The 20,039-nt window shown below is 32.8% G+C and overlaps 3 protein-coding genes across 5 annotated transcripts; 2 read left to right on the top strand and 1 right to left on the bottom strand.

The window, feature by feature from the left end:
• The first annotated feature begins 2,637 nt into the window (after positions 1-2,637).
• On the top strand, positions 2,638-8,297 carry LOC118041172 (ribonuclease 2). The gene is made up of 9 exons (XM_035048368.2): positions 2,638-2,883; positions 3,105-3,133; positions 3,277-3,350; positions 4,027-4,128; positions 4,246-4,249; positions 5,218-5,309; positions 5,836-5,997; positions 6,448-6,535; positions 8,085-8,297. The coding sequence occupies exons 1-9, from the start codon at positions 2,690-2,692 to the stop codon at positions 8,147-8,149; spliced, it is 810 nt and encodes a 269-aa protein (XP_034904259.1). The 5' UTR covers positions 2,638-2,689; the 3' UTR covers positions 8,150-8,297.
• Positions 8,298-8,804: 507 nt separating this feature from the next.
• LOC118041175 (uncharacterized) lies at positions 8,805-12,157 on the bottom strand. Its single transcript, XM_035048383.2, has 3 exons — positions 11,661-12,157; positions 10,361-11,490; positions 8,805-9,845 (listed from the first exon to the last, which is right to left on the bottom strand). The coding sequence occupies exons 1-3, from the start codon at positions 12,001-12,003 to the stop codon at positions 9,762-9,764; spliced, it is 1,557 nt and encodes a 518-aa protein (XP_034904274.1). The 5' UTR covers positions 12,004-12,157; the 3' UTR covers positions 8,805-9,761.
• Positions 12,158-15,727: 3,570 nt separating this feature from the next.
• On the top strand, positions 15,728-19,428 carry LOC118041183 (GPN-loop GTPase 3). 3 transcript variants are annotated; one of them, XM_035048405.2, is made up of 10 exons: positions 15,728-15,892; positions 16,312-16,381; positions 16,543-16,651; positions 16,742-16,823; positions 17,185-17,270; positions 17,773-17,876; positions 17,980-18,110; positions 18,204-18,297; positions 18,532-18,587; positions 19,036-19,428. In XM_035048405.2, exons 2-10 carry the CDS (start codon positions 16,337-16,339, stop codon positions 19,133-19,135), a joined length of 807 nt encoding a protein of 268 aa, XP_034904296.1. In that variant the 5' UTR covers positions 15,728-15,892; positions 16,312-16,336; the 3' UTR covers positions 19,136-19,428. The 3 variants fall into 3 exon arrangements, with proteins under 3 accessions (XP_034904296.1, XP_034904287.1, XP_073260324.1); XM_035048396.2 differs by having other exon boundaries at positions 15,729-15,892; positions 16,152-16,381; XM_073404223.1 differs by having other exon boundaries at positions 15,730-15,892; positions 16,152-16,381; positions 16,461-16,651.
• The last annotated feature ends 611 nt before the right edge of the window (positions 19,429-20,039 follow it).

Below are 20,039 nucleotides of genomic sequence, written 5' to 3'. Positions count from 1 at the left end.
AGAGAAGACTAAAAAGAAGATAAAATCTCACTTTCTTCATTTAGGATATACTCAAATCATGGATTTTTCAAAAAGAAAATCTTTCCATAATTTAACCTTAGAAAAGCCATCATTGTACACTCATTATGGTGTTTCAGACACCAAAGGTAATGCTCAAGTTTCTACACCAACTAAAGGCCTTTGGGTTTGAAACTTTAAAAGACTTAAGCGAAGTGAATATTTAGGTGGATGAGGATATGACTTTTGGTAATCTTTTTTATGACAAGATATATGCGAGTTGGTATTGTCTACTAATTTATGATATTTATTTTAATGATAATAATGATAGCATAAACAATCACAGTAGCGGGAGTGGTGATAATGGTGTTATAATTGATATGTTAAAGATTGAGCACAAAGATAATATGAAATGTACTCAACAAAAGAAAAGTGTTGATTTAGGCTATCTTGATCCTTTAGATTACAAGTTTATTATTATCATAATGGTATATTTTTTCAAAGGCTATATAGACATATCACGTGTTAATAAAAGACTAGAGTTGATATATAAAATTGTTATACACCTTCAATTAAGAAAAAAAAGGAATTAGAGAGCCTTGATTAGACATCCACAAGATTAAGGCACGAATAGTTTGAACTCAAAGACTAGTTCTTTCCGATATGGAGAGATTGATGCATGAAATTTTGGTCAAATATGTAGTCTTATAGTAATGAGCATAAACTTTTTTTTTTTACTTTTATATTAGGATGAATTCTTTTGAAGATACTCTGGAAACCATATTCCCTATAAGATCATTTTTTTTTTATATAGCCATTTGAGGTCGTTAAGGCTCCATATTAGGTCTATAATTTATCATTTAGAATTTATCATATTTCCTAATTGATTTATGATTTTGTTTTCTATTTGGTTAACAATGCTTTGTTATTTTTCAACTTTAAAGATACCTTTTCTAATCTATAAGCAGTCTATAAAAGCTTTAATATTCAGTTTTGATTAGAGAAAGTATTGAGTGATAAGAATTCAAATAATGTTTCTTATGGTTTAGACCTTTGTCAACATAATTATGTATTTCTTTGGGCTTGTAGTCTTTCTTATGTTATATGTGTTTGTATTGATTGATATCAAAGCTATATCATCTAGTATTCGATGCATGAGCTTTTTTTATCAGTTAATTTTATTTTTTTTCTATTTTATTTTTCTATTCTTTATTATGATGATTTTATAGTTTTTCTTTTTATTTAAAGGAAATATATTTTCTAATATATTTTTTTCTATTTAGTATAGAGTTTTCTAGGTTTTTTTTTTTCCTATATAAAGAGTTGTAATAGTTGTTTGGAAAATGGAGACATAACTAAATAAAATTAAGTATTTTAAGAGTCTTTGTTATGATATTTTTTATCTTTGATGGTTTTGACATATAATAAACTTATTTATCATTTGCTCTTTTTTGTGTCAGTTTATAGTTGCATCATGAAGGCTATAAAGACTTTGCTAGTTAATGGTAACATAGGTTCAATAAACTATAAAATGGAGGAAAAAGCGAAGGCAGTGAAGACATTTTCAAAGCCATTTTTTTATTTAATTTTATGATAATTAAAATAAATATCTAAAAGGTATCAAATGATTAAGATTCTAAAGAAAAAAAAATGCATTTCTTTAGTCAAAATCCTCACTTCTTATTTATGTATTTCATCATGTTTTAACGAAACATGTTTTTTTTTTATTAACAGAACAGTTGTTTGAATAAAAAACTAAGATAATTAAAACAAATATTTTCAAGAATTCTAATAATTTAAAATCATGAGAAAAAATATATATTTTGGAGTCAAAATCCTCTTTTCTTTATTCATTTTTTTTATTTGATGAAAACATGTATTTTTTATGGTTAGAAAATAGCCAATAAAAATCTTTCTCACTTATCTCCTTTTTTTTTTTCGATGACTTTTTCTCCCCTCTCTCAACATCTAGGAACCTAAACATGAGAAAATTGAATTTCTAGGACCCAAATGTAGAATACCTAAAACTAAAAGGGCTTAAAATATAAAAATAAAAACCTTTAGGAACCAAAATAAACCTCTATGAAAACTCCTACAAACAAACTAACTTTTTGCAACATCTCATGACTAAATAAAAAAAAAAATTATACAATTAAAATAAAAATACATAAAACAATAAGAATTAAATATGAAAAAAAAACTTTAAAAGTTAAATTAAACTTTTTAAAAAACTTGAAGATTCAAAGTAAATTTTTCATAACATAAAGAAAGTAAAACATGCGGAAAAAAAAGTTTTATGAAAGAAAATAAACAACTAAAACTAAAAGTACATGGAAAAAAAGTGTGTTTTGTTGTATTTTTTTAGTTTATTAATAGTAATTAGTGATTGGTAATAGATGATTAGTAATAGTAATTAAAGATGAATATCTCAAATATGAAATGATAAAAGTGAAAGAAAAAAATAAAAAAAAAAAAGTGTTAGCTTCCACTAGCTTCGGAATCAATTTTGCCTAATGCACGCATATCCCACTGGCCCACAGGGCATCGTTTTCCTAAACTGCTACCTGAATGACAGTTCTACCCCTGGTTGATAACTGCGCGAATCCTTCTCTCTCTATAATAATAAAAAGAAACCGCAACATGTGGTGGTAAACGCTTCAACAAGCAACTACTAAAAACAGCATCTCTCTCAATGATGGCATCTCTCTCTGTCCAAACGCTGTTCGTGCTGCTCGTCTTCGTAACGGCATCGTATTGCATGATCGAGGAAGCGAGTGCAGTAGAAGGACAGAGGGAATTCGATTACTTCGCCTTGTCTCTGCAATGGCCTGGCACCTACTGCCGCCACACCCGCCATTGCTGCTCCAAAAATGCTTGTTGCCGAGGGTATTTTTGCTCTGCCCTTCTATTCTGGCTTCTAATTACTTTTCCGATTCTGAACTTAACGGTTTCTGATTCAATAAAGTTTGTGTGATTTAGCTTGTGCCTGAAGGAATTCTTTTATTCTATTTTTTTTATATTTTTTTGTTTTTGTAATGGAAAGAAAACCTGGCAGTGGAACTAACATAGCATCTGTCGTGTGTTTATGTTTTTTTTTTTGTGCCCAGCGCAAATGCTCCGACTGAATTTACAATCCGTAAGTAGAATTCTTTATGTTACAAATCTCAATTTGGTGAATCTAAGGACTAAAAAGGCTGGTGGTTGGGTCTCCTTTTTTACTTGCATTTTTGGAACCTGATTGTTATCATGCTAATGTGTTTACTATTCTTGTGTGGATAGATGGTCTCTGGCCTGACTATAATGATGGAACGTGGCCTGCGTGTTGTACTCAATCCGATTTCAATGAAAAGGAGGTATCTTTCTCTTGCTCCTCCATATGCTGCATTTGAATCTTACTCACGCGTATGAGATAATGCCTTTGCAATGGAGTTTTAAGTGATAGAAAATAGTTTGCACTAAAAGTGATCTTGACTTTGTATTTTTTGGACAAATTAAGTTGTAGAATCACTGCCAAAATTATGAAAATGCTTGCACGTTATGCAATATTCCTATAGAGAACAGAAAAGCATCATTCGGTCTCGTAATGCAAGGAATTGGGTCTGATAGCTATGCTATATGCCTTTTTCTAGACATGAATAATAAGGTATTAGTACCAGGGTATGTGAGGTTTTCCACATTTAATTTTTTTTTTAAGTTCTGGCAACCATTTTTGTATTCTTAATGGGAAGCTGTATAGCATGGTCAGCTGATATGGGTGCATTTCATGCTCTTATATGTATTTATGATGCAATTACCTATTTCATGTAAGTAAGCCTTTTGGATCTTATCTTTTCTTACAGGCTGCAATTTCTCTTCAGACCTTTTCAGAAGATTTTAACCAACCATAACATGCATACACATAGAATAGGGGTGTGTTTGCATGTATATCTTCAAGCATGTATTTTGGTTAACTCCTGTGTTTAAAACATCAGCTCTGTTTCCATGCTACTTTTATTTCCCAAGTACCCAAACTATTTTTGTAACATGCAGATCTCCACATTGCATGATGCTCTAGAGAAGTATTGGCCATCTCTTAGTTGTGGTTCACCATCATCTTGCCGTGGTACAAAAGGATCCTTTTGGGCACATGAGGTGGTTTCAACTTCTGACTCTGTTTGTGGCTAAATTATCGTTTTCTATGATTCCAAACTGACAATACTTTGTTTTTCATGCTATGTGATGGCGAAAATGGGGGAAACACATTGGCAGTGGGGTAACTGTCTTCAACTTTTGCTCTCTTAAATGATATGATTGCATCGTAGTTCGCTGTCTTTTAGATTTAAACAGAAAGGGAGTGGTAACATGTAGACCCATATCCAATGCCTGGTAGTGTATTGAGAGATCCTTGTTACATAACTTGGGCCTTATAATAGCCAAAGCAACTCTAGCTAACATTTTTAGATGATGGGCGCCTGTGTTACACTTTCAGATACCTAGTACTTTCTCATGATGGATGCAAAGCTTTCTCTATTATGCATATATCACAAATAATAAGATATGGTGGTAGATATTCAGAGGCCATGTGCAATGCTAATGTCCAGCTCTTTGACTAATTTAGTGAAAGACATAAAATTTTAATTCAAGGTTTTTTTGTTAACTGCTGACTTGGGGACAGTTAAGTGTAAGACAAACCACAAGCTAGACAGGTCAAGAAGTGGCAGCCCATGGAAGCTATGTGTCACAGGAAAAACATTCTGTATCATGTTTGGGGACCGAATAAGAACATTTGATACAAAGGTTGATGATATTTTGTTACTGTATGATGATGGATGACATTTGAATGTATTTGTCAAAAAAAAAAAAAAAAAAAGTTGACATTGGATTGCGATGCTGTACTCACAGATGAAAGATATGATGATCTTCAATGCTCTCAAATTTCTTTTATGTATTTATTTGTTTCTCTACTGATGAAAATAAAATGCCATTTGTTATTTTGAATGGTATTTGGCATTAGAAGATATCAAATACAAAAATTTGCTGAACGCCTTTGCATGTGAGCTTTGCTTCCTATTGAGTATGTTAACCAGTAATTGAATGTGAATTTTCATACGAGTTTTTCCGTGGCATTAACCTTCAGTTGGAGGGTCTAGAAGGCATAAAATTATGGATGTCTCTGGAATGAATTTTGCATATGTTTTGTATGCAAAATTCTCTACTTACCCTTTTTCTCTGTTCTTGCAGAGAAGCATGGAACTTGCTCCTCTCCAGTTGTTCATGATGAATATAGTTACTTCTCAACAACCCTCAATGTCTACTTTAAATATAATGTTACAGTAAGTGGTCAGGAGTTTTGTGATGATTAATGAACTTTTAATGTCTAGTAAACTACTTTTAACATAGACAAGAATCTTGAACAATATTATAGATAAAAAGGAAGATTATATGTGGCTGTGTGTGTGTGTATTAGAGGAAGATTATATGTATTATGCAGGTGTTGGTTTTGATCTAATTTTATTGAACACATGTAATATAGTCAAATATTAAACACTCTTTTATATCATGATTATAAATACCATCTAGATAAGCATCTAATTTGTGCACGTTCCTATAATTTTGTTTTGCTAACTAATCCACCTTGTGTTGCCTCCATTTACTAATAATGTAGTTGAAATTCTATTCAATAAACTGTCAATCTTCAGTTTCAGAATTTATGATCGTGTATGTCAGTTGTCAATCATTTTATGCTCTTATACATGATTTTGTGTTGAAAATTAAAATATATTGGGGAACAATTTGTATGTGAAATTATTTTGCTCATTGATTTGACCAATAACTATCTTTTTCAATTCTTGATGCCAGAAAGTACTGAATGAAGCAGGATATGTTCCTTCAAATAGTGAGAAATATCCTCTTGGAGGCATTGTATCTGCTATCGAGAATGCTTTCCATGCAACCCCGCAACTGGTTTGCTCAAAGGGGGATTTGGAGGAACTTCGTTTATGCTTCTATAAGGATTTCAAGGTTAGACTTTGTTCTTTATGCTTCTCATGGTGTACATTTCAGTCCTAGTTAAACTGCTTAGAGAAGAACATTCAGGTATTCATTGTTTTTAGAGCAACAAGCAAACAGGTATTATGGCGGTAACTTTGTACACGAATGATGTTAAGAGGTTAGAGGCCCACTGCTGTTTGTCTGTTCTTTATCTTTGACTTTAAACTGCAAAAAGTCACAATAATTTAATCCTAACAGTTCTTCTGATTACCAAAATTTTTATCCTGTTTTCCTATGTATTATTGATGGATCAGATGAGGAAATTATGATGTTAGTATTCTAAATGAAGCCCCTTAGTCTGGCATAATTCACGTGCTTTTGTGTCTGCAGAACATCCATTGTTGTAAAATTTTATATTTCAAATTGTTCCTCCTTTTTCATGAAGAAAATTGCTTTGTGTTTTGACTCTTTCTTTTACAGCCTCGGGACTGTGTAATTCAAAATGACATGTACACTTCAAAGAGCTCATGTCCGAAGTATGTTAGCTTGCCAGCATATGTTTCATTGGGTAAGTTTCCTATGCTATCATGATAATAGATTCTATTACCATAACAATCCTTATCTCCTTGCATTACGGTCAAGTTGTATGATGGCACAAGTTTCTAGCAGCTTGCTTGCCTCTAACTAATCAGTGGTTTACTGCGATGCTGATTTGAATAACCAAAAACTGGTGGTTGGAGAATAACTTGTGGATTGTTCACATGGGGGTGGAAGTTTTTGCTGATTATACTGACTCATGGCGTAGGTTTCATGTAGGACCCACAAGATGGACAAGGGTGTGAGATTGATTTTTATTCTTGCTTTTTTTCTCACTGATGCTTTTCTGTAACTAAACCCATGGCCATTGTTTTTTTCTTTTCTTTCTAAGGTTTCAGAAACTCTTGTTTCTAGAAGTCTTTGCTGGGTGTCATTGCAATAGTTTTACCAGGTTGATGATGATGCCTCTCCATCAATTCATAGTGGCACTTCACAAGTTGTGAAATAAATGTATTTGAATATTAGCTAAAGTGAAGTGCTGTTATGAATTGATGGAGTGCCATTATCAATTCCCAATTTACAAATGCTAGTGTTTTTAATTATATAACACAATGTCCTTGTGGCAACATCATTCATTTTTTGAGAGATGGAATTTTTTGATTTTGTTTCTCAAAAATCACAGCTCTAGACCACTCCCAAGACTTAAGTTTCTGTATCTAATATCAATGTGCCACTGAATTTATCCTTGTTTTGCTTGCACTTCTCTTTTTGGATTTCTGCTATAGTTGTGGGATGTTTAGTCAGTAGTATTGTCATTTCTGGTCTTCAGGACTTGTCTTGTGTATTAGACTGTTCTATATGTTATTAAAGTGGGAACACAATTTCAGTCAATCACTTGCACCATATCAATTGAGCAGTCTTGTTAGCAAATATGTTCTGGAAACTAGTTTTCGGGTAGGGCAGTGGGAAGGAAAAGAGGGAAACCATGGCTTGAGTTGAAGGGTACAAGTGGTATTGTTGGTTCTAGCGCTCATTTGCTGTAATGAGACAGTTGTGGATTAGGAATTATTAAAGCAGCATTCCATTGGTCAAGGAACTCTAAGAACAGAAACTGTGAAAGATGGATGATAAACTAAAAAGAATTTTGACTCATCATTTCTATTGGAAAAAAAATGAGTTTGTAAGATTCTACAAGTCACCTTTCCCCTTGCTCTTTTTATAAGTTTCATTATTTTCGTGTGTGTTAGTGCCTGAACGCATGCTCTAGAAACGCGAACTTATTACAGACAATTTTACTAATATTGGTATTCAAGCCCCCATAAATGATGGAATTTGCCTCTAGATTTATGCACAGTTCTATGTCTACTTTTGTTTTGTTCCGCATTTTAGGTCTACCTTAACAAGATGAATGGCAATGCGTTTCCATTTTCCTTTTTATCCATTTCTCTCTGCGCACCTTTATTCATTCAAGTACAATGTGATTTGTGTGTATCCGACTCGCATTTACACCACTGAATGTTGTTCTAAAGAATGTTTTACCAGATTCTGGCTAACTTTTGTGTCCGTTTCTTTATCCGTAGGGCTTGACGGAGCTGGAACAGAAGTCTCGTGGGTGCCTGATAATGAAGGTGATGAGGCTCTTTGAGATATGTCGACATCCGTGCTGTATGTGATTCACAGCATGAGAAACTGGTGTGAAAGTGATTGACGTGTCATTGTTTGAGTTGTGAACAATTGCTGTTTATTGTACCTGACGTGTAGATTAAAATAAAGTGTTGCTGAAATCTGATCCACTTAATAGCCTTGGCAAGAAATGTTTGGAAAATCATATTCAAGGTGCCGCCACATGCGTATCGGACCCACAATTTCTTGCATATTGTCAGTGGATAATGCTTCCTACAAGAAGCTCGATGTGATCGGCTTTTAGTTCATATTGTGAGCTTTTCAGATTACGACCCTTCAAATGATCCGCACGCCACCCAAGTTCTACTTGTAATTCGTTTGTTTTTAGTGAATTTGAGTTTGGAGCATTCGAGCTTGCTTGCCATGCGAAAAAGGCTCCTGCAGTAGCCAAAAGCTCGGTTGATTGGTCCAAGTTAGGTTTATTCGAAACCCACCGCCTAAGATCTAGAGAGAATCGCAAACAGAAGTTTATTTTTGACAAATAAATGATCGATTTTAAATCCGATAACCTCACTTTTCAAACACTTCTTCCAAATATATTTCCCATTTTAATCAAACGATACATTTAAGAGTTTGATGTTTGTGTTTTTGAACCTGATATTTGCAAACATGAATAATTGCTTTCTTCACTTTATAATCATAATTATATTTGATTTCTTTTTAAGTTTACAACAATGGTTATATATTACGACAATAAACATCTTACAGACGAGAAGAAATAAGTACTTGAAAAATGGTTATAATTTGGTTATTTTTTGGCGAATTAATCAGGAGTCGAAGTTTCAGTCCTGCAATCCCAATATCCGAGCCATGCTTCATCTAGATTGACCATTGCATGCATGTCAAATTGGTAGGAAATGGAAGAGAAACTCCTGTAAGCTCATGCATGCAGCGGTGTACAAGTCGATGGTATTAGAAACTTGCTAGGTCAGCAAGGACCAAATTTTAGCACCAAGTTGTATGGACATGAAAAGTTTCCTGGTGAAGAAATTTGCCACCATCCTTGGAAACCAAAAGTTACAGTCTTGTCTTGCTTCCAAAAACTGATCTTATACCCCTGATGGAGATTGGACCAGGCCCCGATTGGCCCAATCGAGCTAAGAAATTAAATGCTGCTCTGATGGAGATTGGACCAGGCCCCGATTGGCCCAATCGAGCTAAGAAATTAAATGCTGCTGGTATAATGGGGTGATGTTACCCTAGAAAACATGTAGTCCGAAGAGATGCAATTCTGTTGCATGACAGAAGCTTGGGGCTCAAACCTTGCAGCATTGCTGATGGCAGATGAATGTTTTTCTGGCAAACTTTTAACCCTATAGCTTAGTCTGGCAGCAAGTCCACGCCTAATGAGATGCCCAAATGCAGTCATGAGATCTCCTAGTTTATTCATCAAAAGCAGAAATGCTTGACATTCATCTGGATTTGCTCCGAGTCAATTCTTGACCCACTGAAAAGAATGGGAATCATCAGCTATCAAAGAGATGAAACCTAAAGAAAGGAGACCTCTCCCTTCCTTCCCCTGCACCTCTACACAATACCCTAGGAGAAATGGCTAATAGCTAAGCCGCACAAAATTAAGCCGCGTTCCTCCACTTAGCAAATGCCCACTTCATCCACGTGGAAAAGCAAAACTTTGAGAGGTGTTCCGGGAGATCTGCCTGCAGAAAATCACAATGACCAGATGGTTAGTAAAACACACTGTTGGTCTTTTATCTGTCACCTAAACTAAGAAGAAATCTTAATATATGAAAGCTATGTGGAAGATAAGAAAGAATGACTCGTAAGAGCAATTCAAGAGGATCGGAAAAAAAAAAAACAAAAATATTTGATGTGTTTTCACATTAAAGACAGTTTCTTATCTCTTAGCACCTATGTCAAAGGTAATGTAAAGATAAAGTAGAGGGCAGACTTGAGATTTTAAAAAGACCACACCAGGATTTATTGCCAGGTGATTTGACAAGCTTTAGCTATATAGAAATGTCTAATGCAACATGTATTGCTAACAAGGCCATAAAGGACGGCAGCACATCATATCATAGCATGAAAGATCACACGACAGGCATTCCTCACTTGTAGCATGAAGATTTGCAAGAACGCAATATCAACAGAAAAAAATTCCATACTAGTAAAATAATCTAGATGTTTCATATAGAGCATGAACAATGCAACTCACGTTAGTCCATGATGCAGAAAACCCATCTGTTGAGAGCAACCAACTCCCATCCCTAGCTTGCAAACCTAGTTTACTATTTGATGTGTCTAAATCCAGCAGACCATGGTCATAGCTGTCGTCGTCATCGGAGTTCCTTTTCCTTTTCTTTTTACTTTTCTTTTTCTTCCTGCTCTTTCTTTTAGTTGACGCTCTATCATCCATTTCAGAGTCATTTTCTTCCAACAATTCATCACCATGCAGCAGCGCGAATCTATCAGATTTGCGGAAACTTATACCATTATTTGAAAATAAGGATTCCCAGGCCTCTGCACTCTGGCATTTCTCTGATAATGCATAATGAAAGGCCCATGACTGCAGCCCCAAGATCTTGATTCCTCCAGTGGTTCTCATCTTTAGGCACTCATTCAGTATAGGGACAAAGCTGTTAGTACTGCTTGAAATTGAGCAGATATTAGACACAATATCATTAATTTTTGCCTGTTCCTCCTGGGATTCTTCATCATGCAAAAGCTTTAGAAGTTGACGTCCTCGATAAATAACCGCATTCAACAGAAGCAACTGATCAATAGATTCATAACCACTGAATTTAGAGAGCACAAACTCAAGCAGGCAAGAAGAATCCCCAAAATCATTCGGTTCCATTCTCCGATTCAAATATTTACAAAGCGATTCAAGAAAAGAACAGAACTCCTGCTCTTCAAGTGTGATAAGGAGATGCTGACACAAAACAGAGAAAGACTCCTCCATAAGAAACTCATTAATGACTTCCCATACATCTCTTGAATCCTCTTCATACATCAACCCCACAAAAAAATCTACAAAGAATTTCGTCTCGACAAAAAAAATATCACCGTCTCTTAACGAGTCAGCAAACTCTCTAGAAGTCCAAAAGTCAGGCACATTTTCAAGAAAATTTTCCACCGTTCGTAGGATATCCAACTCAAGAAAGTAATGTGGCTTGGTTGCAACCACAGCAGGGGATTGCCCATGTTTACCCTTCCACTCAAGCTCATCCCAACATATATTTCGATGCACAAACGCGAATTGGGAAAGCGCTTTGGCACCTTTTTTATGCCTTAATCCAGTACTGGAGAAGTTGGAAAACCATTGCAATATACGGGTTTGATTTCCTGCACGAGTAAATAAAATCAAATAAAAGAACAAAGAAAAATTAATTCACAATCAAATCAATCAATCACCTTTTAATATTCACGAAATTAACAATTTCACTAATCAAACCCTAATTAAAAAGGCCAAACACAATTAGCGAAAACAAATGAGAGGTAAAAAAAAAACTTGCCTTGAAAGAATTTCTCAAGCACATAACTTCTCTCGGCCAAAAGTGTTCCTGCTTCGTGCGGTCTCTTCTGAAAAATCAATTGCCAGAGCTGGGAAGCTAAAGCTTTCTTGCTCGTCTTCCTCAATAAGCTCACAAAAACCTCTCTTTTTTGGTAAGGAGTAAGGGAGGTGATGCATGATATAGTGTTGTAAAGCCATAAACGTGCTTCTGATCGAGTAATCAGTGACCAAATAACTGATTCTAGTTCCTTCAAAAGACGTATCATTCGCTTTGCACGTTCACTATCTTCCTCACGCACGTCTTCTTTCCTCTTAGGTTCTTCTCTTAAGAACAACTGAACCATTTGAAATACCGAAATCTTTCGACGGCGACGGAATTCCGGTATGGTTTTTTATCTTCTTCTCTCTATCTGCTTCTTCGTGACTCGTGTGCGGATTAGGGGGAGAGGAGAAAACGGCTTGTCGGTTATTAGGGTAAGTAGTTGAGTGACATGTTGCTCGGTTCTTATGGTTTAACAATTCTAATTAATTCGTCCCTTGAGATTGTTAAGGTTGTGGGATTGGTATTTTTTTTCCCTCGAATGTTTTTTTTAATTTTTTTTTTTGGTATATTATTTTTGTATTTTAAAAATATTTTATTTTTTTATATTTTAATATATTTTTAAATCAATATCAAAAACATTTGGTATTTAATATTTATTAGATTAAAAATTTATTAGATTGAAAATACCTCAACATTCTAAAGTTGAATAAACAAACGATTTGTATATTTAATAATGTAGTGTATAATATTTTTAAATAATTGTTTTGAAGTTTTTGGTATTAATATATCAAAATTATAAAAAAAATATTAATTTAATATTTTTTAAAAAATTAAAATTAATTTTAAAAAGTACTCAAAATAGTTATAAACACACTCCGAAACAATTATAAAAAATCACATGGAATCTAACTAATTCGTTTCAGGGCTAAATTATAATTAACAGTGTGTAATATTCATTATTTATTAAATCATGTTTTATCTTCTTAACGACGCGTGGAATAAAACAAGGGTGTGACTGTGAGACTGAAGAGCCTCTTGTTCTTTATTAATAAGCAAAGCCCTGAAACTGACGCGTTAATAAAGCAAAATCATCTCTTTAGATTTTGTAGGTATTGTTGTGGTTTAAATGTACTTTTTAAAATTTTTATTTTTTTTATTTTAAATTATTTGTTTTAAACTATTAATATTAAAAAAAAAATTGAAAAAATAATAAAAAAAAAATATTTTAATATATTTTCAAATAAAAAAATAATTTATAAATCTTAAACTTTTCAAAATTTTAAATTTTTTTGAAAATATTTTATATTAGGTTCCGTTTGTTTGCTGGAAAGTAATTTTTTTTTGGAAAATAAATTCTGGAAAAGTGAATTATTTTTTGATGTATGGTAGTGTAATGAAAAATAAGTTGAAAAATATTTTTCAGTGTTTTGTAGTATCATGGAAAATAAATTAGAAATAACTTATTAATGTTTAATTTTTTTCAAGTTTATTAAAATAATAAAGAACAAATCTTACAAATTAAAAAGTTGAATGAAATTGAAAAAAAAATATATAATTTCATAAATTATCTCAAATAAAATAAATAATAATCAAAATAATAGAAATCAAATCTAAAAATAAAAAAAATAAAATGATGAAGAAATTAAAATAATAATAATAATTAATATTTCATAAATTATTTCAAATAAAATAAGTTACAATCAAAAGAATGATGATGAAATTTGATAGATAAAAAATTTCAATTAAAAAATGATAAGGAAAAAGTAAATAACAATTATAAAAATAAGGACCAAAATTAATATAAAAATTAAATTCTAAGGGATGAAATTGAAAAACAAATATTCAAAATAAAATATATACAACAATCAAAAGTTTAAGGACCAAATTTGATATAATCAACAAATAATATATATTTGTAATTTTTTTCACAATTTCTAGAAAGTGTTTTTTACTCAAAATAAAAAGAAAAAACACTTTCCTGAAAAATCAAATGAAATTTTTTTTTTAACTATTGACCGGAAAGTGTTTTTCATTAACTAATTTTTCTAATGACAACGGAAATAATTTTTAGGAAACAAGCAAAGCTTTAATATTTATTAATATTTTTATTATTTTTTTTAATGTATTTGAATATTTAAAATAAAATAAAAATTAACACATTTAAAATATATATTATTAACAATATCTAAATGGTGTGGGGGAATCACTGTTCCCCACACACAAAGCACTGTGGATTACAACAGTAATCCACAGTGCTTTCCTCTTTTCTTTTTTTCTTTTTTTCTTTTTTTCATTTTTTTTCAACTTTCCCTCTTCTTTTTTTTGTTTTTTTCTCTTTTTTTTTTCAAATTGCTTTCCTTTTTTTTTCCAACTTTGCTTTTTTTTTTCTTTTTTTTTTTGTTTAATTTTCTTTTAAAATGTTTTCTTTATTAAATTTTACTTTTTAAATATTAAACTGATTAAAAATTTGCTTTGTAATTTTTTTTTTTAAAATATTGTGGATTGCTACGGTGTTTTTCCAATTAGTTCTTCTATTATTTTTTTTCAAAATTATATTTATTAATTTTTTTATATTGAGCTGATTAAGAATTTAGTTTTGTAATTTTTTTTTCTTTAAAACATTGTTGATTGTTACAGTGTTTCTCTGCATGGTTTTCTTTGTTTTTGTTTTTATTTTCTCTGAAATTATCTTTTTTTATTTTATTTTTTAATATTAAGCTGGTTAAAAATTACAGTTACAATATGTGAGGAAAGCACTGTAACTTTCCTCGCAAATTACTATGGATTGCTACGATATTTTTTTCATCTGGTTTTTTTTCTGTTTTGTTATGTTTTTTTTTCTAAAATTGTCTTTGTCAGTTTTATTTTTTAAATATTAAGCTGGTTAATAATTGCAATTACAAATAAATACAAGTTTTTCCTCACAAAACACTATGGATTGATACAATTTTTCCTTACATGGTTTTTTTTCAGTTTCTTTTGTGTTTTTCTTTTTTGTAATATCTTTTTTGTAAGTTAAATAAATTCAATTTTTTTTTTAATATCGAGTTGGTTAGAATTTAAATTTGTAATAAAATTTTAATCATGTGAGGAAAGCACTGTAGCATTTCCTCACAAAACATTGTTGAAAATTACTATTAAAAATCATTATAAAATAATGTTAAATCATGTGGGGAAGCACTATAACTTTCATCACAAAACACTGTAAATTGCCACAGTGTTTCCAACATGATTTTTTCCCCTTTTTTTTTTGTGTTTTCTTTTAATATTTTTTTTTCTAAAATTATCTTTGTCGATTTAATATTTTTTTTAATATTGAGCCGATTAGAATTTAGCTTTATAATTTTTTTCTTTAAAACACTATGAATTATTGCAGTGTTTTTCCCATATGATTTTTTTTAATTATTTTTTCCAAAAATTATCTTTGTTCATTTTTAAAAAATATTAAGTTGGTGAAGAATTATAATTACAATAAAGTTAAATCATATAGGGAAAACGTTATAGTTTTTCTTACAAAACACTAAGGATTGCTACAATATTTATCTAAATGGTTTTTTATTTTATTTTATTGTATTGGGGAAAATACTGTAGTTTTCCTCATAAAACATTATCAATTGCTACAATTTTTTTCTTATAGGTTTTTTCCTTCCGAAATTATCTTTGTTGTTTTTTTTTTAATATTAAGTTGGTAGAAAATTTAGCTTTGTAATTTTTTTTTGCTTTTTATTAACAGAAAAGTTAAATCATATGGCGAAAGCAATGTATCTTTCCTTCCAAAACATTATGGATTGCTATAAATCATTTTGTTCAGTCTCTAAGTTTTGATCACCAACACAATTTTTTTTCCCGTCATGAAATATTAGCCTCATCATATCTTTAGTTTCTATTACTTATCTAGCGCTAATTCACAATTATAACACTATTAAATATATTTATTTTATAAAACCGCGGCAGCGCGTGAGCGAGCATCTCGTATATATTAAAAAACGTGCATCACATTTCTAAAGAAAAGACTTCAGTATCTTGTGGCTTTAAGAACAAGTCAGACAGGCACCAAGCCAAGTACCTAGCACTTTCCTTTCCTTTATCACTCCATCCGTCTTGGCTTCCTTCACTAACCCTAACCCTAACCCTAGCTATTATTACTCCATCAAGAATTATCTTCTTCCACTTTCGCCCACATTCATCGGGTAAGTGATTGATCCCCAAACCCTAGTAACCGAAAAGATGCTTGCTTTTTTTCTTTTTTCAGTACTGTTTTTATGGTAGAAAAATCCGCAATGTAACTTTATCATTATATTAGAAAGGTTTGAAAATTATTCAGAGCCTTAATAGTATTTATTTATTCAATAATCTGTTTTCTCAGTTTGTATTTTTGGTGATTTAAATGGATAAATTATGATTTTTTTTTGTATTTTTTTTTCTTTTGTTTTATATTTGATGAATCAGGTTTTTCTAATGTTGACTCTCTCTCACTGGTGTTTATGGATTCCTCTCATGTCCTAAATTTGTTATTTGCCGTTGGTGTTTGGTTTACTGCCTATATTTCTGTTGCCATTCTCTCGTCCCTCCGGGTTTTTGCTTCTCTCTGTTCCTGGTGAATTACCAGCACTAACTGTTTCAAAAGGGTTACCATGGGCTACGCGCAGCTTGTTATCGGCCCTGCTGGCAGTGGCAAGGTGATTTACTACCTTCTAACTCTTTATTTATGCTGTTTGTTACCGCTGAATCCATGTTGTTTCCTGCTAATCCTTTCAGGTTTTCTCATTTGTGTGTACATGTGTGGTTGCTTGTCCTTGGCTTGTTTATGCAATTGAACTTTTTTGTTGCTTCAATTCAGTCAACATATTGCTCCAGTTTGTACCGACACTGTGAAACCACAGGGCGTTCAATAAATATTGTGAACCTTGATCCTGCAGCGGAACAGTTTGACTATCCCGTGGCTATGGGTGAGTCGAGTTAACCTGTTGCTTGATGTCTTGGAGTAAGGTAAAATGTTTGATTTTACATCTTTAGCTCCAAGTCTTGTTTGCTTGCAGATATCAGGGAACTCATTTGTTTGGATGATGTTATGGAGGAACTTGGGTTGGGTCCTAATGGTGCTCTGATGTACTGCATGGAGTATCCTTTTGCTTTGTCCAATGTTTGAGTTTCCTTTTATTCTTTTTTTCCATTCATTAAACTATTTCATTCCCCTTTGTTGCACACTCTTGCTGCTTCATGTGTTTACTGGGAATTTTTACTCTTTAATGTTAAAATGCTTAAGGAATTGTGTCTATGTGTTCTCAGCATATAGTTTGAGAGTACAGGCATGGATTTTAGTGTAATTGCTTCATGTGCTATCTTCTGTATTTGGTCCAAATGGTTGGAAATGGCTATGCTATTAGCATGCTGTGGTCTCCTTAAAGACCCAGTTTTTTTTTTTTTCTATCTTCTTTCAATTTTTGGAGTCAAATTTGAAGGGCCTTAATCTAATGATTAGAGAACTGGAAGACAATCTGGATGACTGGTTGACTGACGAGTTGGATAATTACATGGATGATGATTACCTGGTTTTTGACTGCCCAGGTATGCATACTTATCTTTCCATGTCTGTTTTAGTATGATGCCACACACCCACACTCTTATAATTGTCCATCAGGATGTTTTTTCCTGTGATAATTTAGCAAATGAACTGTCTTTTCAAGGGAATCATCAAGAATAATTCTAAAGTAGATAGTGCATGTGAAATATTTGTATGGTGAAAGGGATATTGGTAATATCCTCTCCAAGATGGACCTTGTAACCTACAAAAGGGATATTGGTATGGTGAAAGTGTAGTGATTAGTTTATCAGTTTATCACTGATGGGACCAAGTTCATAAGTGGGTGTATGGCATCTCTTTCTGCTATGGTGCATGTGAAATATTTGATTAGATATTTCTAGTTTTCCCAATTACCAGAGTTTTTCATGGTTTGTTAACGCATGTTTTAAGAGAGAATGTGTCAGGGCCTGTTATACTTTATCATTTGTTTATTTTCTTGACAACAATATTTATGATTACTTCTTATAAAACGTGAATGTTTTATAGGCCAAATAGAACTTTTTTCACATGTGCCAGTGCTCCGAAACTTTGTGGAGCATTTGAAGAGTAAAAATTTCAATGTTTGTGTTGTATACTTGCTTGATTCACAGGTATGTTAAAGTTGTCCTTTATTGCCTTTCTTTTACAAGCACCAACCTTAAAATTTGACTAATCACTACACTCTCACTTAGTTTGTGATTATATTTTTATCAGTTTATCACTGATGTGACCAAGTTCATAAGTGGGTGTATGGCATCTCTTTCTGCTATGGTACAACTTGAATTGCCTCATGTTAATATCCTCTCCAAGATGGACCTTGTAACCAACAAAAGGGATATTGGAAAGTGAGTTCATTAATTCTCCACGACTCTGTTAAAAGTGCTATCATGTCAATCTGAATATGCCGATCTTTTCTATGTTTTTCCCCTGCTTTTTAGGTACTTGAACCCACAGGGTCAAGTTTTGTTGTCTGAATTGAATCAACACATGGCACCTCAGTTTTTTAAGCTAAACAAAGCTTTGGTTGATCTGGTGAGTTTCTAGGAACAAAAGTTGCTTCATTTTATATGACGCAGTTTTTGCATTGGGTTACTTTGACCTTGTCTCTCTTTTTTTATCATGGTAAATTGGGTCGCAAACAAATGAAATTTGATATCATGACTTGGAAGCTGCAGTTGTTGTTTAGCATGAGGTTAAATTAATATCTGTGTCCATTGTCTGCTTGATTTGCTTTGTTACTAATTTTTACTTTTCTTTTGGTATAAGGTTGATCAATATAGCATGGTGAGTTTTGTGCCTCTTGACTTGAGGAAGGAGAGCAGGTACCCCCTCCTCTCATCTCTCTTCCATTTGTGGCATTTGAATGGTTGATGCCAAGGCTGTTGGATTTTTCTATCTGAAGTGAACTTGGGTTGATAAGATATAGTTACAATAGAACTTTCAAAATAACATCACAAAATGTCAATTCAATGGGCTAGCATTTTCAGAAAATATCATCAGATGAAATAATTGATGCCAGAAAATACGATTTACCTGGAAGTTCCAGGTGTTATATTAATTATTTTTTGGGCAAGATAGATGTTAAGAGTTCTGTAATTGGAGAGCAAATTGTTGTGTCTGTGATATGAAACCCTTTTGTAAGTTTTCACTGCTTGGTTTAGCATGTTGCTGCTGGCAAAGATATCTGGACCTCTACCATGTTTTCCATTTTAACTTTGTTTTCGACTGCTGTCTCGTCCTTGTTAAGATAATTGTGTTTTTATTGCGCAGCATTCAATATATACTGTCCCAGATTGACAACTGCATTCAGTATGGAGAAGATGCAGATGTGAAGGTTAAAGATTTTGATCCAGAAGATATTGATGATTAGCTTCAACGCTTGAGCATGTCTTCGATCATGTTACTCAAGGTACTGGCTTCGACACAGTCATTCCTGGAAAAACATTGTGTAGATAGATTTGGTAAAGATGGGCAAGTTGAGTGCCCTGTGTTCCCTTAGTTTTGAGGTTGCCAAAGTTACAGGTTGCTTTTAACAAGACGAGTTCTATCAATCTAAACATTTACCATGGACTTGAAAAGGCCATGCATTTTATTCGTTGAAAATGTATGCTGCCCCATTGCAGCCATCTCCAATGGAAGATAAAGGTACAGGTTTTTTTTTTCTTTGGATCAACAATGCTTTCCACGCGGTAGTTTTTCTTTCCTGGATTTACAATTTGGGATGGAAAATTCGGGTGCTGGGCTGTGTCAAGAATCCTCCAGTCTAAATGCAAGGCCCTCTGTGCATGGAATAAACGAACCCTAATCCTTCCATTTAACATGATCAAACGTTTACTGTTATAAATTTGCATCCCGATTCTCAAGTTGACTGCTCAACAGTTCCAACCTCCACGCAGATACATTATGTTTCCCCATTGCAGCCATCTCCAATTGTCCTGGTCTCCAACTGTAAACTGTCATGCAGTGTTTTAACTCGCCCATATGGCGATTTCCACAGGCAGCTTGTATGCACCGATGAGCAGTCATGGCGGAAACATCACTACCACGAGAACCAAGGTTGCATCGTACTTTTAATTGTAGCACTTTTTTCAGGAAACTAGCACAAAAATACCTCACCGTCAGAAGAAAAATAAATAAATAAACATATTGATATTTTATTGATCACTAAAAAATGTAAAAAAGACATGGTTCTTTTCTCTGTGGCACATTGTTCATGTTTTAACATCAGGTACCCTATTCAATCTTTCCAATTATTTGCCTAAATTAAAGGACAA

This window comes from Populus alba, chromosome 14 (assembly GCF_005239225.2).
Source record: "Populus alba chromosome 14, ASM523922v2, whole genome shotgun sequence".
Taxonomy (NCBI): Eukaryota; Viridiplantae; Streptophyta; class Magnoliopsida; order Malpighiales; family Salicaceae; genus Populus; species Populus alba.
This window is presented reverse-complemented; position numbering and strand designations above follow the sequence as displayed.

What these genes read in the sequence shown, in the direction of transcription:
- LOC118041172 (XM_035048368.2), top strand. Translation starts at nt 2,690, where the DNA reads ATGATGGCATCTCTCTCTGTCCAAACGCTGTTCGTGCTGCTCGTCTTC. An exon ending in AAAAATGCTTGTTGCCGAGG is followed by an intron (nt 2,884 to 3,104) that starts GTATTTTTGCTC and finishes TTTTGTGCCCAG; the next exon opens with CGCAAATGCTCCGACTGAAT. An exon ending in ACTTTAAATATAATGTTACA is followed by an intron (nt 5,310 to 5,835) that starts GTAAGTGGTCAG and finishes TCTTGATGCCAG; the next exon opens with AAAGTACTGAATGAAGCAGG.
- LOC118041183 (XM_035048405.2), top strand. Translation starts at nt 16,337, where the DNA reads ATGGGCTACGCGCAGCTTGTTATCGGCCCTGCTGGCAGTGGCAAG. An exon ending in GCTCTGATGTACTGCATGGA is followed by an intron (nt 16,824 to 17,184) that starts GTATCCTTTTGC and finishes TCTAATGATTAG; the next exon opens with AGAACTGGAAGACAATCTGG. An exon ending in CCTGGTTTTTGACTGCCCAG is followed by an intron (nt 17,271 to 17,772) that starts GTATGCATACTT and finishes AATGTTTTATAG; the next exon opens with GCCAAATAGAACTTTTTTCA.
- LOC118041175 (XM_035048383.2), bottom strand. Translation starts at nt 12,003, where the DNA reads ATGGTTCAGTTGTTCTTAAGAGAAGAACCTAAGAGGAAAGAAGACGTG. An exon ending in GCTTGAGAAATTCTTTCAAG is followed by an intron (nt 11,491 to 11,660) that starts GCAAGTTTTTTT and finishes TTACTCGTGCAG; the next exon opens with GAAATCAAACCCGTATATTG. An exon ending in TTTCTGCATCATGGACTAAC is followed by an intron (nt 9,846 to 10,360) that starts GTGAGTTGCATT and finishes GATTTTCTGCAG; the next exon opens with GCAGATCTCCCGGAACACCT.